Raw genomic sequence first — 15,510 nt, 5'->3', positions numbered from 1 at the left:
CAGCATCAGTTGTCTCCTTCTCACCCAGCGTCTTACTTATGGTTTTGTAGCCCATTCCGGCCTTGTGCAGGTCTATGATCTTGTCCCTGACATCCTTAGAAAGCTCTTTGGTCTTGCCCATGTTGTAGAGGTTAGAGTCAGACTGATTAATTGAGTCTGTGGACAGGAGTCTTTTATACAGGTGACCATTTATGACAGCTGTCTTTAATGCAGGCACCAAGTTGATTTGGAGCATATAACTGGTCTGGAGGAGGCTGAACTCTTAATGGTTGGCAGGGGATCAAATACTTATTTCTCTGTGCACAATGCAAATAAATATATATAATTTTGACTATGTGATTTTCTGTTTTTTTTTTACATAATCTGTCTCTCACTGGTAAAATTAACCTAGCCTAAAAATTCTAGACTGTAAATGACTTTGACAGTGGGCAAACTTACAAAATCAGCAAGGGATCAAATACTTATTTGCTTCACTGTATATAGGACCCTATGAATTATGTGATTTGATTGACAACATTTCTCTCAGCTATCTTTGTCATTGTTGAAGGGAGAATATGAGTCATGAGGCACAAGAGAGAGGGAGGGGGATTTTTTACATTAGTGTTTTTCATATATGTCAATGTATGTTTATAATAATAAAACTTTTTTTTAAATGGAATAAAATCTGAACAATTATTTTCTTACTATTCTATACGGCACGGACGCGTCTTTTTGATTGTTAGATCTTTTTTTAAGCTTAACATATGAAGTAATGACATGCAGACATTGTGAGTTTCAACCTACTTCTCCTTGTGAGCTGCAATAGATATGAAAGCCTTATAGTCCGTAAGGTCACTCAAAGCCGTTCTCTCCTTGACATTACAGTAATCAATGATAAAACCTTCTCCAACTAGAGCTTTCCTGACAAAATCTTCATCATATGTGAAAACATGGAACTTGTCTTTCCCGACTGTAATAAAAGTTGCATCGAAAACCCCAATTAATATGAGGTGTCCTCCAGGATTCAGCAACCTAGAGAACTTCCTCAGATATCTGATGTAATCATCTTGATCTTTGCTGATAACATCCAGAAGCCAAGCACTGATGACACAATCGGCTGGTGGTAAGACCAGCGGGTCTGTCATATTCTCTTTCTCCAGGTCGTATTTCACAACATGTTGAATGGCTGATCTCACTTTTCCTTCTTTTTCCTCAAACTGATCACTGGAAAATAAAAAGACTAGTAAAGTTATTGTCCCACAGTCAACATCAACATGGTGGCTCAGGAGTTAGCACTGGACTATTGACTTGCAATACTAGAGGTAACACTTGAAATATTCCAATGCTGATGCACTAAGTGTCAGGCTTATACTATGGTTTTCAAGCATTCATTTATATGATACTGCCCCCTACAGATAAGAATATTTAACTGTGTGTAATAGAATTTTTAAGTTTGACCTAGGTAGTAACAGAGCACACAGTTCTTTGAACCTCCTTTGTTGTATCAGGAGCAACAATCACAATGACAGTGGTTTCCTCTTGATATTTGGACAAAAACGTCACCTGTTTCCTTCTGTCTCTTGAAGAAGTGCTGATGTGTGGCCCCAATAAAATGCCCCCGTACGTTCGTCCACCCATCTTTTCAGCTCCATGATGCATCTGTTATTGGCCTTCAGCACTATAATGTTTTTGAAAAACTCACAGGCTGAATATAGATGATGAATGAAGGAACCAGGACTGAGGTCAACCAAGATGTCTCCATTAATATGACCTGTAGTAAAAAAAATCTGAATACTGAATCATCCAATACGTTAAACGCTCACAGATTATTTGAATAAACAAGGACATATGTCTGTATCACTTCTAGCAAACCATGTAAATATTGGATTTCCAATACCCAAAAATAAAAAAAAACAGGTAAACTAATCTTTAAATGTTTTATAGGGATAAATTTGGTGATATTTGGTAATATTTATCTCATACTTCTCACTAGTACATTATGAGCAGTCTCAATAAAGTTATATTTATTTAGTTAGAGGTCTAGAAAGGAGAAGGAAGGCTCGTGGGTCAGTAAGTAGAACCATCCAAAAGTCTTCAATTGAATATTAAGGTGAGGTGCTCATCTGATGGGATAATATATAGTTTACCCTATGTGTCCTCAATAACCAGGGGTGTAGCTGCTCACCTGGAAATAGAAGTAAGCAAACATGGTGCGCTCCTGTGTAATAGAGTCCATACAAACAAAAGGATGGTAGACCCACCTGACTGGATAGCATATTCTAAGACAACACACTAGTAACACAGAAATCCTAATAAGGTGTCCCAAAGGAATATATAGGTTCAGATCTTCAATTAAACTTATTATGCAGTCTCAGAAATCCTAGGAGTAGACATTATTGTCTTGAAACAGTTTTTGAGAAAATAAAGTCTTTGTTTTAAGGATTTATGAGCTTCATTTTGGTTCCTTCAGTGCTATTTTGCTCTGGATCTACCCTATGATGACATTTTGCCCCTTTTAGTACTTGAGTTCCTGTGACGTGACTGGACCTGACCCTGTGCAGAATCATATAGAACAACAAAAAAACATAGGGGACATGGCACCCAAATTATAAATATATAAATATATAACTGACACGTAGAACTAGAATCTTATGACATACAACCTCTAAACATGAGAGTGATGGAAAAATGCTATTATTTCTGCCATTAGTGGAACCTTAGAAAAAAATGATTGTTGGTACATTTAGTTTCCAAGTATGGAAATATTTTATGGAACAGCAATAACATAGTTGGAAGAAGTCAGAAAATGACAGTAGCGCAAATTGTCAGATAACAGCAGATTTAACTTCCTAAGCCACCATGACACACTTTTACATCATGGAGTGCCTTAAGTAAAGGCACCATGACATACAGGTACATCATGGTCATCGCGCAGGTAGGGGATCTGTGCCTATGTGATCAGCAGCCGGAGCCCAGAGGTGGTTGACTGCCGGGCTCCTGCTGTAATGACCGAGGTCAGAGAAACTTCTAATCCCAGTCTTTAATCTCATTGATGTCCCTAATTATTCCAAAGCATTATACCAGGCACCACCACATTTGTTTAAACATATTAATTATATTGCACGTTGCATAAAATAAAAAAAAACTGTGACATATTTGCCTTTTTAACCCATCTCCCTTTCCCCCCCAAAAAATGTATAAAAGTTATTCAATAAATAATAAGCACCCCAAAAAGGTGCAATAAAAACTAAAACTCTACTGGGAATAAATAATCCATCATACAGCTATGTTGATGGAAAAATAAAAAAGGGGCTACACAACAATTATATTTTTTAATAAAACTTGCTTTTATCTTAAACTTTGAAAAAAATATATATCAATTTGGCACAGCCGCACTTGTAATAACCCCTAAATTAGAGTTAATATGATATTTATACCATGTTCTAAACACCATAAAAAAAACACAAGAAATTAAGTTTTTTTTTCTCGATTTTAGGGCAGATTCACACGAACGTTGCGTTTTTGCGCGCGCAAACAACGCAGCGTTTTGCGAGCGCAAAAAAACATTTGACAGCTGAGTGTGTCATGTGTGTCTGATGCGCGGCTGCGTGATTTTCGCGCAGCCGGCATCATAGAGATGAGGCTTGTCAACGCCCGTCACTGTCCAAGGTGCTGAAAGAGCTAAATCTTTCAGCACCCTCGACAGTGAATGCCGAACACAACAGCGAAAAACCAGTAAAAAAAAAAGATAAAGTTCCTACTTACCGTGAACTTCCCGGCCGTTGCCTTGGTGACGCGTCCTTGGTGACGCGCCTCTCTTGACATCGGGCCCCACCTCCCTGGATGACGCGGCAGTCCAAGTGACCGCTGCAGCCTGTGATTGGCTGCAGCCTGTGCTTGGCCTGTGATTGGCTGGAGCTGTCACTTGAACTGAAGTGTCATCCCGGGAGGTCGGACTGCAGGAAGGAGACAGGAGTAATCGGTAAGTTAGAACTTCGGGTTTTTTTACAGGTTCATGTATTTTGGGATCGCAAGTCACTGTCCATGGTGCTGAAACAGTTTAACTCTTTCAGCACCATGCACAGTGAATGTCTCCCGACGTCGCGGACCGGAAATTTTTTTGCCGGGTTCGGCCAAAACAAGTTTGGCCGAACCCGGTGTAGTTAGCTTCGGTTGTCGGGGTTCGCTCCTCGCAAAGACACTCCGTTTGGATGCTTGGAAACAGAAAAGCATGTGGTCCATTCATCCTGTTTCAGTCTGTTCGCACGGAAGTGCTTCCGTGCGACCTGCCTGGTTTTCACGCACCCATTGACTTCAATGGGTGCATGATGCGTGAAATACGCAGAGTTATTGAACCTGTCGCGTATTTTGCGCAGCGAACAAATGCTGCGCAAAATACACGGACTGTGTGTACTGCCCCATAGACTTCTATAGGGCATTGCGTGCCGCGCGAAAACCACGCGGCCTACACGCTGCCAAATCACGTTCGTGTGAATCCCCCCTTATCCTAATAAATGTACGATGATAAACAAACTAAATGTATGTACATCAAAATGGTGGCAATAAAAACTCCAACTCTTCCCGCAAAGACACAATCCATCATACAGCTACGTCGCCCGAAAAAAGTTATGCCTCTTAAAATACGGCAATGAAAAAAAAAAAAATATTTAGCTTGGTTTTGAAAGCCGAAAAAAAGGTAATTTCTAAAGGGGTTAAGTAATGGTAATTTAGTTGCCCTTCATCATTTTTCACGGTTTTGGAGAATACATAGTTAGGCTATGTGCACACACTTACTAAAAACATCTAAAAATATGGAGCTGTTTTCAAGGGAAAACAGCTCCTGATTTTCAGCAACTTTTTCGCACCTTTTTTTTCTGCCCGTTTTTGGAGCTATTTTTTATAGTCAATGAAAAAAGGCTCCAAAAACGGCTCAAAAAGTGACCTGCACTTCTTTTTCGCGGGCGTCTTCTTACTTGCCATTTTTAAAAAACGGGCGCATAAAAAAAACCCCCGTCGGAACAGAACGCTGTATTTCCCATTGAAAGCACTGGGCAGGCGTTCTGCTTCCGATATTTCAGCCATTTTTTGGGACGTTTACGGCCTGAAAAACGGACGTAAATAGCCCGTGTGAACATACCCTTAAAAACAAGGATTTTACTAAAAACTGAGACTTGGCATTTTCCAAATGACTGGGGCAATGTGGTCGCCTCCTCTGACCCCACACATACCCCAAAAAAAATAATGTGCCTAATTTCTATGCAGTTGTTAAAATTTTTCAAATCAATTAAACATAAAATAATATACACGTCAATGCATCTTAGGAGTAATAAATCAGGATACATACCCACTGTGAAAACTTCTCTAAGATTTTCAATGATAAATTTCAAGGTGTCATCTCTAAAGACCATGCCAGGTTTATCTGAATAGTAATGCTCCAGATGTTGTCTGGAATCAAAGTCATGTACATGATAGAGCTTATGGGGACTGGAATCCATCATCTACTCCTGTATCACAGACGGGGTGACCACCTCTAGACCGGGGCACAAGATCTTTATATAATTACCAGGATTCAATTTACAAAGTGTGTTACTAAGAATAACTTATCACATGATGACTTATTATATTCATGAGCCGGTCATGGGAACTTGTGTTGTAATAAATTCACATAGAGAAATAAACAAATGTATTTTATTGTTAACCCCTTAGCGCACCAGGACGCACCAGTACGTCCTGCATTGAAGTGCTTTAAAGCACATGGACGTACCGGTGCGTCCTGGCTAATTTCTGTCACCCTGTCAAAAGACAAGGTGACAGAAATGTGCCGACAACTGTTTATGACAGTTGATCGACACAGTAACACGGCAGGGGACCAATAATAGCGGTCCCCTGACGACGTTCGCTGTAATTGGTCAGTCTTCTGTGACTGACCAATTACATCGCATGACAACAGCAACTGGGCTGTCAGTGTCTGTCAGCGTCTGATCTCTTCAGTCCGAGAGTGAGAAGTGAAGAGATCAGACGTGCCCAGCGACAGTGTGAATTCACCTGTCGATCCAGCAAATTTAACCCCACATTAACCCCTCCACTGCTGCTGTTTACCTGCTCCCTGCTCCCTTCTTGTGCTTCTACTTGTGGGAGCTTCTTTTTTTAAAAAAAAAATAATAATTATAATAATAGAGAGAGAGAGAGACAGGGATAGAATAGAGAGGAGAGATAGGAGAGAGAGAGAAAGAGAGAGAGAGAGGGAGAGACAGAGAGAGAGAGACAGAGAGAGAGAGATAGAAATTTTACGTATAGTGAATTTAGGGATCACATACAGGTTTAGATTATTAGGGGTTAGTCTGATATAATTGTATAGGTAGATAGGGATAGTTGGCTAGGAATAGTTAGGGAGGTTTTCTAAAAAAATAAAAATAACAAAAAAATAAAAATAAAAAAATATATAAAAAAAGTGAAAAAAAAAAATTGTTTCAAATTATATAGTTCACTGTTACAATACAGTTTATTGTAACAGATTAATTTTACTATAGAGAGATACAAACACTCTTTGCTGTATCAGTTTTGTACGTGTAAAAATATATATAAAGGGCAGTATGGCAAAGCGATCATATACAGCGGAAGAGGCATACGAAATGCTGTGCTCTGATACTGAATCCGCTAGTGACGGATCTGAATTTATTCTTTCATCTTCCAGCGATGATATGGAAATTCCTCAGAGTCACGAAGTGGGCCGCCATCAAGTCTACCCTGATAATAGCGAACATTTCTGGGTTCCCCCCGTTAATTATACCCCCCAAGTTCTAGAATTTAACGCTACTTCAGGGATTCATGTAGACACAGCGGGTCTTGATGATCTAAGTTTTTTCAAACTCTTTTTTTCAAATGAGTTTGTAAATCTTATTGTTATGCAAACTAATTTATATGCGGAGCAATTTATTGCTGCTAATCCGCAGTCATTTTTTGCCAAGCCAAACAGGTGGCATCCTGCTAATGTAGTGGAAATGTATTAATTCTGGGGGTTGCTGTTAAATATGGGCATCACAAAAAAAACCTCTGTGAGATCATATTGGTCAAAAGACGTGTTACACCATACTCCCATGTACCGCAATACTATGTCCAGGGGAAGGTTTGATGCAATAATAAAATTTCTGCACTATAACGATAACCTGGAGTGCCCACCCCCAAGTGACCCCAATTTTGACCGCCTTTATAAAATCCGGCCTGTGATCACACATTTTACTAACAAATTCAGTGAAATATACACCCCTGGAAAAGTGATCGCAATTGATGAATCCCTCGTTCATTTTAAGGGCCGGCTAAAATTCAAGCAGTACCTCCCTAATAAAAGAGCCAGATACGACATCAAAATTTACAAATTATGTGAGTCTGCAACTGGCTACACATATACATTCAGGTTTTATGAGGGCAAAGACACAAAGATTCAGCCCCCAGACTGCCCTCCTGTCCTAGGTACAAGTGGTAAAATTGTTTGGGATCTCTTGCACCCCCTGCTAGACCACGGCTACCACTTGTACCTTGACAATTTTTACACCAGCGTTTCACTACTTAAATGCCTGATTGTAAAAAAAAACGTAGCCAGTGGAACAGTACGGAAAAATCAGAGAGGCCTCTCAAAGACACTCCTAGGCCAAAGACTACAAATTGGCGAAAGCAGGGCAATGTGCAGTGATGGGGTGCTATTCTTAAAATATAGGGACAAGAAATATGTCCATATGCTCACAAGTATACATAATGACTCCAGCACTCTCGTCCCTGTGCGAGGCAGATCTGATGAGACCCCAAAGCCTATTTGTATACAGGCGTATAATAAATATATGGGGGGGGGGTCGATCTCGCTGACCAAATGATTAAGCCCTATGATGCGATGAGGAAATCCAGGACCTGGTACAAAAAAATTGTCATGCATCTTGTCCAGGTAGCGATGTACAACTCGTACATTTTGTACAGATCTGCCGGCCATGGCGAAAAATACCTGGAATACCAGGAAAACATTATCCGAAAATTTATTTTTGAAGGCAGTGAGGAGGAAGGAGAACCTTCAACATCAGCCAGTGAAGCCTCAAGAATAGTTCGAGGGCAACATTTTCCTTCAGAGGTGCCTCCCACAGAAAAAAAGTTACGGCCACAAAAAAAATTTCGTGTGTGCTACAAGCGAGGAATCCGAAAAGATTCTCGCTATCAATGCGAAAAATGCCCCTCCAAACCTGGCCTTTGTATAATAGATTGCTTTAAAACCTTCCACTCCTCTTTAGATTATTAATTTTGTTAATTTTATTTCCATCTTTCACATTTATTCACTGCCACTTTTGCCCCTTTTAATTTGATAAATGTATCCTTATGCCACTTGCTTTATTGCCCCATTACAAACTTGAACACAAACTAACCAAACAAAACTAAAAATTCTCATTACACCCCTAGATGAATAAAACATACAGAATATTTCTGTACTACAGAAAAAAGCAGAACAGACATTTGTTTCTCTATTGTTACCAACTGCAAAAAAATGTAACTAACTGACACATCTGAAAAAAATAACAATTGTTACTCTCTACAACCTCATACATTTCTGACAACCCCTTGTGCTTTAAAAATTCTTATTACACCACTAGATGAATACCTTGAGAAGTGAATAATTATAATATCTTTTGAAAAACCTGAGGTTTTTATATTTTTGCTTGTCTTTGCCTGTTATTATGACCATATTCTGCCAAATTCAGCGGTTATATTTATTCTCATAACTGGTGATATGGGCATCTTGCATTTTTTTTTTGGAGGATATCAAGCTGTTCATGATCAATACAGTATGGACTCTAGATAGTTCTATTCTGTTTCTTCACTGACCTCTTAAAACCGACAAAACTTCTAGTAAAGCTGACAATACTTTGGGGACTGGTGGTCCTTTACTATCCATATATACGGAGTTGGACACTGCCCCTTAAATATTCTGCAGGTGACAGGATGTTTTGCGCATATTTCAGTTCCTACCTTGCCAGGCAGGGACCTGTTATGGTGTGCCAACGTCACTTGGCACATCCGTCTCTCATATAGTGATTGATGGTGCTAAAGAGGCGTTGTACAACCAGTCCCTTTGAAAAAAGATGATGAATATATTTCCCTGCAACTGTTCTTTCATCCTGTGAACACGCTTTAGTTTCAACACGGTTGTATCTATTTTTTTCCTCCAATTTTTAGATAGATTGCCCCCTTCACTACAGGACAATTTTTCCTTGCTTGCTAACTTACTATATATCAAACCAGGACTATGTTTGATGGTCAACAGCTTTGTTGGCATTATATGGTCATGCAGTAACTACAGGCAAAAATTCACTGTTAGGGACAAGCCCTTTTTACCAGTAAAAATTGGCGCTCCTCTATTGTTTGATCCCCCAGAAACGCAGCATATTTCTAAACATAGGAGTAACAGAGTAAAGGAATAAATTGTGAGAATACATGCCATTTATATATGCTGTACCAGAATGGCACATTTCCATCTTTTTTTTACACCTAACCCCAATTATTTTCCGCTTTAAAAACTTTTATCACTACATCCTTAGATAAATAGTTTAGGGGGTGTAGTTTCCAAAACCTTTGGGGGCTACCCCTATTCTGGTACCTCAGGACCTCTGCAAATGCGACATGGCTCTCAAAAACCATTCCAGCAAAATCTGCGCTCCAAATGGCGCTCGTTCCCTTCTGAGCCCTGCCGTGGGTCCAAACAGCAGTTTATTACCACATATGGGGTATTGCCGTAATCGGGAGAAGTTGCTTTACAAATGTTGGGGTGCCTTTTCTCCTTTAGTCCTTGTAAAAACTAAAACATTGTATGTTATTTCAGAAAAAAAGTAGTTTTTCATATTCACAGACCAGTTCCAATAAATTTAGCAAAAAACCTGTGGGCTCAAAATGCTAACTATACCCCTAGAAAAATTCCTTGAGGGGTGTAGTTTCCAAAATGGGGTCACTTTTTGGGAGTTTCCACTGTTATGGTCCCTTCAGGACTTTGCAAACATGACATGGCACTGAAAACCATTCCAGCAAAATTTGCATTCCAAAATCCAAATGGCGCTCGTTCCCTTCTGAGCAATGCCCTGGGTCCAAACAGCAGTTTATTGCCACATATGGGGTATTGCGGTAATCGGGAGACATTGCTTTACAAATGTTGGGGTGCTTTTTCTCCTTTAGTCCTTGTAAAAACTAAAACATTGTATGTTATTTCAGAAAAAAAGTAGATTTTCATATTCACAGACCAGTTCCAATAAATTTAGCAAAAAACCTGTGGGCTCAAAATGCTAACTATACCCCTAGAAAAATTCCTTGAGGGGTGTAGTTTCCAAAATGGGGTCACTTTTGGGAAGTTTCCACTGTTTTGGCAGCACAAGACCGCTTCAAACCCGACATGGTGCCTAAAATATAATCTCAAAAAAAGCAGGCCCCAAAATCCACTAGGTGCTCCTTTGCTTCTGAGGCCAGTGCTTCAGTCCAGTAGCGCTCTAGGGCCACATGTGGGATATTTCTAAAAACGGCAGAATCTGGGCAATAAGTATTGAGTTGCGTTTCTCTGGTAAAACCTTTGTTGTTACAGAAAAAAATGTATTACAAATGAATTTCGTAAAAAAAAATTACATTTTTACATTTCATCTCTATTTTGCTTTATTTCCTGTGAAACGCCTAAAGGGTTAAAATAATTTCTGAATGCTGTTTTGAATACTTTGAGGGGTGCATTTTTTAAAATGGGGTGACTTATGGGGACTTTCTAATATATAAGGCCCTCAAAGCCACCTCAGACTGAGCTGGTCCTTGTAAAAATAGATTTTGACATTTTCTTGAAAATGTGAGAAATTGCTGCTAAAGTTTCTAAGCCTTGTGATGTCATAGAAAAATAAAAGGACATTCAAAAAACGATGCAAACATAAAGTACACATATGGGGAATGTTAATTAGTAACTATTTTGTGTGGTATTACTATCTGTCTTACAAGCAGATACATTAAAATTTAGAAAAATGCTAATTTTCACAAATTTTCTCTAAATTATGGTGTTTCTCACAAATAAATACTGAATTTATCGACCAAATTTTTTCACTAATATCAAGTCACGAGAAAACAATCTCGGAATCGCTTGGCTAGGTGAAAGCATTCCGGAGTTATTACAACATAAAGTGACACATGTCAGATTTGAAAAAACAGGCTGTGTCCTTAAGGGGTTAAAGTAACAATGAGACAAACCAAAACAACAAGAAACTTGCCGACTTGTCAGTTTGTAATAGATTCTCAAAAAAAGTGTATGATCAACCATGAAATAGTGGTTTAAAGGGGTTGTCAATTTTATAAAACCCATCTTAATATATCATATTAGGAACCTCTTTAACTCTGAAGTAAAGGGGTAATACCATTAATCATTTTCATACCAAAAGTACAGAAATTCTGTTAATGGCTGTTATAAAGTAATTTGTATTGTTTCCAGCATAAAAAAACAAAATACCTTTCTCATCTTTTTATTTTTTTGCTTCCCTGTGTCCCTCTTGGTGCTGCTGCTATTCTGTGCTGCTGGGGACAGGGTTTGAGCAGATTCAGCTTTCTTCCCCCTCTGACCGCTGACAATATAGTCTTTTCTTACTTTCACTGCAGTGAGGTAACATGGGATGCAGAGTAGTGAAGACATATAGTGTGTGACAGTGTAACAGTGGCGTAGCTATAGGGGTCGCAATTGCCCACGGCCCCCCGCACCACACCTATTTACATACTATAGTAACTGGGGACTATGTCATAAACTATATGGGCCCCTGTTACGATAGTAACAGTATAACTACTCTCAGTATTCCAGGCGCCTCACTGGTCCTGACGTCTTTAGCTAATGGAGTGTTTGTATTGAAGGTATTGCCCTTGACGTTTTAAGACTTTAGCAATGCCCCTTGCTGCTATTGCTGCATCGTTGGGTCACTTAGGAGGACCGTCATCCATGAAGAGAATTTGGGAGGCCCAAGAAGAATTTTTGTATCGGGGCACATGAGTCCTTAGCTACACCCCTGGTGTGACATCCTTAGTATGCACTCCCTTAGAAACCATAGAAAACATAATAAAATAAAGGCATGAAGACTGAGTTGAAATGTGCAGGGTTCATATCTGCTGTCAGGATGCAGAACTTACAGTCCTAACAAGCTCAGAATAAGTTATGTTCTCATACTACTGTAGAGTCTCTGCTCCTTACCTGACAAGCTGGGCAGGAAGCTTTTTCTATAGGCTGAGACCTGGCTGTTGGGAGGGTGACTGACCATACTTGTCCACCAGCACTCAGATTATTAGGTCGGCCTCCTCATTGCTATACACTTTAAACACCAGGTTGCACCACACTATAAAAGTAAATGTCATAACTCTTCATTGTTTTTTTTTGTTTTTTTGTAACATGAATCAAGTGACCCATGCAACAAGGAGCATAATTCAGAGTGAAAAGCCCAAATAAGAATTGATTTTTGAACTACACTGACGTGACCACAATTTAAAGGAACACAAATCAGAAAGAACTATACATTCCTAATATAATCTATAATCGTAATAGATGTAACATTGTTATAAAACTTTGCAATAATCCTTTAAATCAAATAAGAAAAAGATTGGTGCAGCAAGAAATAGTAAAACTGCAACAAAAAAGTAAAAATCAAATGGTAACCAGTTCTGTGGTTAATCAATGCAATCCTCTATGATATCCTGTACCCCGCTCTGTGTAGTTTGGTTATAAGTAGTGTGACTGGGTCCTCCGTGTTGTCTGGGTGCAGATGATGTGGATGGGTGGATTATATTTTCATACCTCATATAGCATACAAAATTAATATAAAACCTGATGTTCTGAACCATAGAGGAGATATGATTTTTTTTTTAACTAAATGTAAATAAATAAATAAAAAACAAAATTAAAAATAGATATTAGCTTCAACGCATGATATAACATGAATAAAATACATTTGTATAGTGTACTCAACACACATGATGCAAATTAACAAAGTTCTCTATAAATGCCCTGATTAAAAATCATCTGCAGATATTGAAAATGTATAATGCAAGTTATCTATACGATCTATACGATCACTCACAAGGACGTATGCATAAGTGACCTTGACTCTGAGAATAGTTCAATAGGCAGGGAGGTTTATACTATATTTTGAATTTAGTAAGGTCAGAATTAAGGGCTCATACACACTGCAGAGTCCTGTGCACGGAGATTATGCGGCAGCACACAGAGGCTGGAACTCTCCCCAGTACATGGCCATACAGTGTATGTGTGCTGCCGTATGTACGGAGATATTCTCCCCTAGAAGCAATGCTTTCTTATACCTCCATACAACCTTCGTATACCTCCATATGAAAGAGAGGTAGAGTAGAGGCCCCAAGCACCTCTATAGAAGCCCTATAAAGGCTCATAAAATCAAGATTCTTAATACCTATGATAAGGAGCAGACAAATAACAATGATCTCCTCAAGGAAAGCCCACAGTTATATGTTATATGTTTATCTTTATCACAATGTTCATATAATGCAAATATCCAGAAGCCGCATAATACCCCATGATGTCCCAGATGATCACACAAGTTCCCAGCACTATTATAAGTACAAGGAAAGGTTCCAAAAACAAAGCGGCTATAAGAACAAATAACCAATTGCTTAAAGGGGTTTTCCCACGAGGGACATTTATGAGCAACGCTGTTACTGTAAGCCCCATAGAACTGAATGGTAGTTATGGAAAAATTTAGCTTGCATGCTACGCTGCTTCTGTAACTGCCATTCACTACAATGGAAGTTACGAAAACAGCATAGCTCAGCGAGTTATGCTGTTTCCGTAACTTCCGACCATGTAATCAGTAAGTGGCCGGGAGACAGCGTGAGCACAAATAGCTAGAGTAAAACATAAAAGAGAACAATATAAATTTGGTATCGCTGTAATCGTATTGAGCTAAAGTCTCAGCAAATTTATAGTTTAAGAGGCTTGAATCTCATTATAGGGGGTATAAAGATTTATGCTAGCAAAAGGATGACAAACGGCTTCTTACATTACAAATATGATAGACTCTGAGGATTCCCCTGTTTTTAATAAGTCGTGATTCTTATCGACCTATATTACTTAAAAGTTTGAATATTTAATTTATGTCCAAGATCTTAGCGGACATTGCCTTTCCTTATTGAGTAGAACCAAATGGGGTTTGTCCAGGGAAGATCAGGAAAAAAAGACCATAAGAAAGATATTAACAGTCTTGGGGGGCTCCCCAATCACATAAAGGGCCTTTCACACAGGCCAATGATCGGGCCAACGAGCATTCATATGAACGCTTGTTCCAGATCATTGCTCTGTGTAACAAGGCAACGATCAGTAGATGAATGAGCAAGTGCTCAGTCCTCGGCCAATCTACTCGTTTAAGTTGTCGTTAGTATCGGTGATCGGCACTCATTTTTACGGCCCATATAAAAGGACCATAATTCTAAAGTAGCAGTAATAATTTTTGATGCCTAAAATGCCTACTTTAATTTTTCCTAAACGTGTCTCTTTCAGGTTTTGGATCACATATCTTTTTAAAGCTCCTTTATGCAATTCATGCAGTGTATGTACGCTGGTCCTAAGGCAAAGATAAATATTTCCGGTTGGGTAGATCTCCCTTTGTCTCTACTAGGAAGATGCTACCTTATGAAGATGACAAGCTTTGACTGTTTTTATATATGCAGCAACCCAGGAGGACTATGGTATGACCCAGCGAGACATTTTTTTTTCCTTCTTGTGTTCTGCGGTGGCGGGATTATCGTCGGTAGCGGCGTCAGAGCTGTGCGCACGGGCTCGCGCACATGCTCTCACTCTTCAGCTCTTGGCAGACACGATTCAGCTCTTGGCTTTCGCGAGATCACACAGTCTTGTCGTCCTTGTCTGCTGAGAGCTGAAGAGTGAGAGCGTTTGCGCACGCGCGCACAGCTCCGACGCCGCTGCCGATGATACTCCCGCCGCCACAATTCACAGTCTTCTTTTTCTCCTCCTCTTCTGTTCAGTGGCAGCAGCGAAGATGTACCTGTGCACGCTCTCCTCTCCATATTTTGTCAGACAGTGAAGGAAACATTGTGCGATCTCGTGAGAGCGATCACACAGCACGAGCAGCTGTGACACTGTCCGTAGCTGATTGTACAGTGTCACAGTGATAGTAACACAACCCCTTGCCATTAGCATGCACCATTTACTGTTCAGGGGGTTATTTACATATCAGGTGCCAAATATAATGACACCGATATCTAAATAACGGAGGAGGCGAGGAAAAGAAATGAAAGTGAGACAGGGTTTGTGCAGTACTGCCCATTACATACTGCACTCAGCTGAACACGTATGGGCAGGTGAAAGGTTGTCTTTAAGTGATGGTGGGAATTGTTCCCCCAGGGCACGGCCTGTGCAAATGTCTCCTGACTGCTGGAAGGTGGTGTGCCCTTAATGGTGTAGTGTAAATAATAGGCAGAAGACTTTAGTAAGTTGAACAAATAAACTCATGG

General features: G+C 39.6%; 1 protein-coding gene across 1 annotated transcript; it reads right to left on the bottom strand.

Annotated features, from left to right (window-relative positions):
* Nucleotides 1–779: 779 nt before the first annotated feature.
* Nucleotides 780–5,489, bottom strand: LOC142662494 (nicotinamide N-methyltransferase-like). The gene is made up of 3 exons (XM_075840702.1): nucleotides 5,324–5,489; nucleotides 1,543–1,750; nucleotides 780–1,203 (listed from the first exon to the last, which is right to left on the bottom strand). Exons 1-3 carry the CDS (start codon nucleotides 5,475–5,477, stop codon nucleotides 780–782), a joined length of 786 nt encoding a protein of 261 aa, XP_075696817.1. The 5' UTR covers nucleotides 5,478–5,489.
* Nucleotides 5,490–15,510: the final 10,021 nt, after the last annotated feature.

Source organism: Rhinoderma darwinii, chromosome 10, assembly GCF_050947455.1.
Source record: "Rhinoderma darwinii isolate aRhiDar2 chromosome 10, aRhiDar2.hap1, whole genome shotgun sequence".
NCBI classification, from domain to species: domain Eukaryota; kingdom Metazoa; phylum Chordata; class Amphibia; order Anura; family Rhinodermatidae; genus Rhinoderma; species Rhinoderma darwinii.
This window is presented reverse-complemented; position numbering and strand designations above follow the sequence as displayed.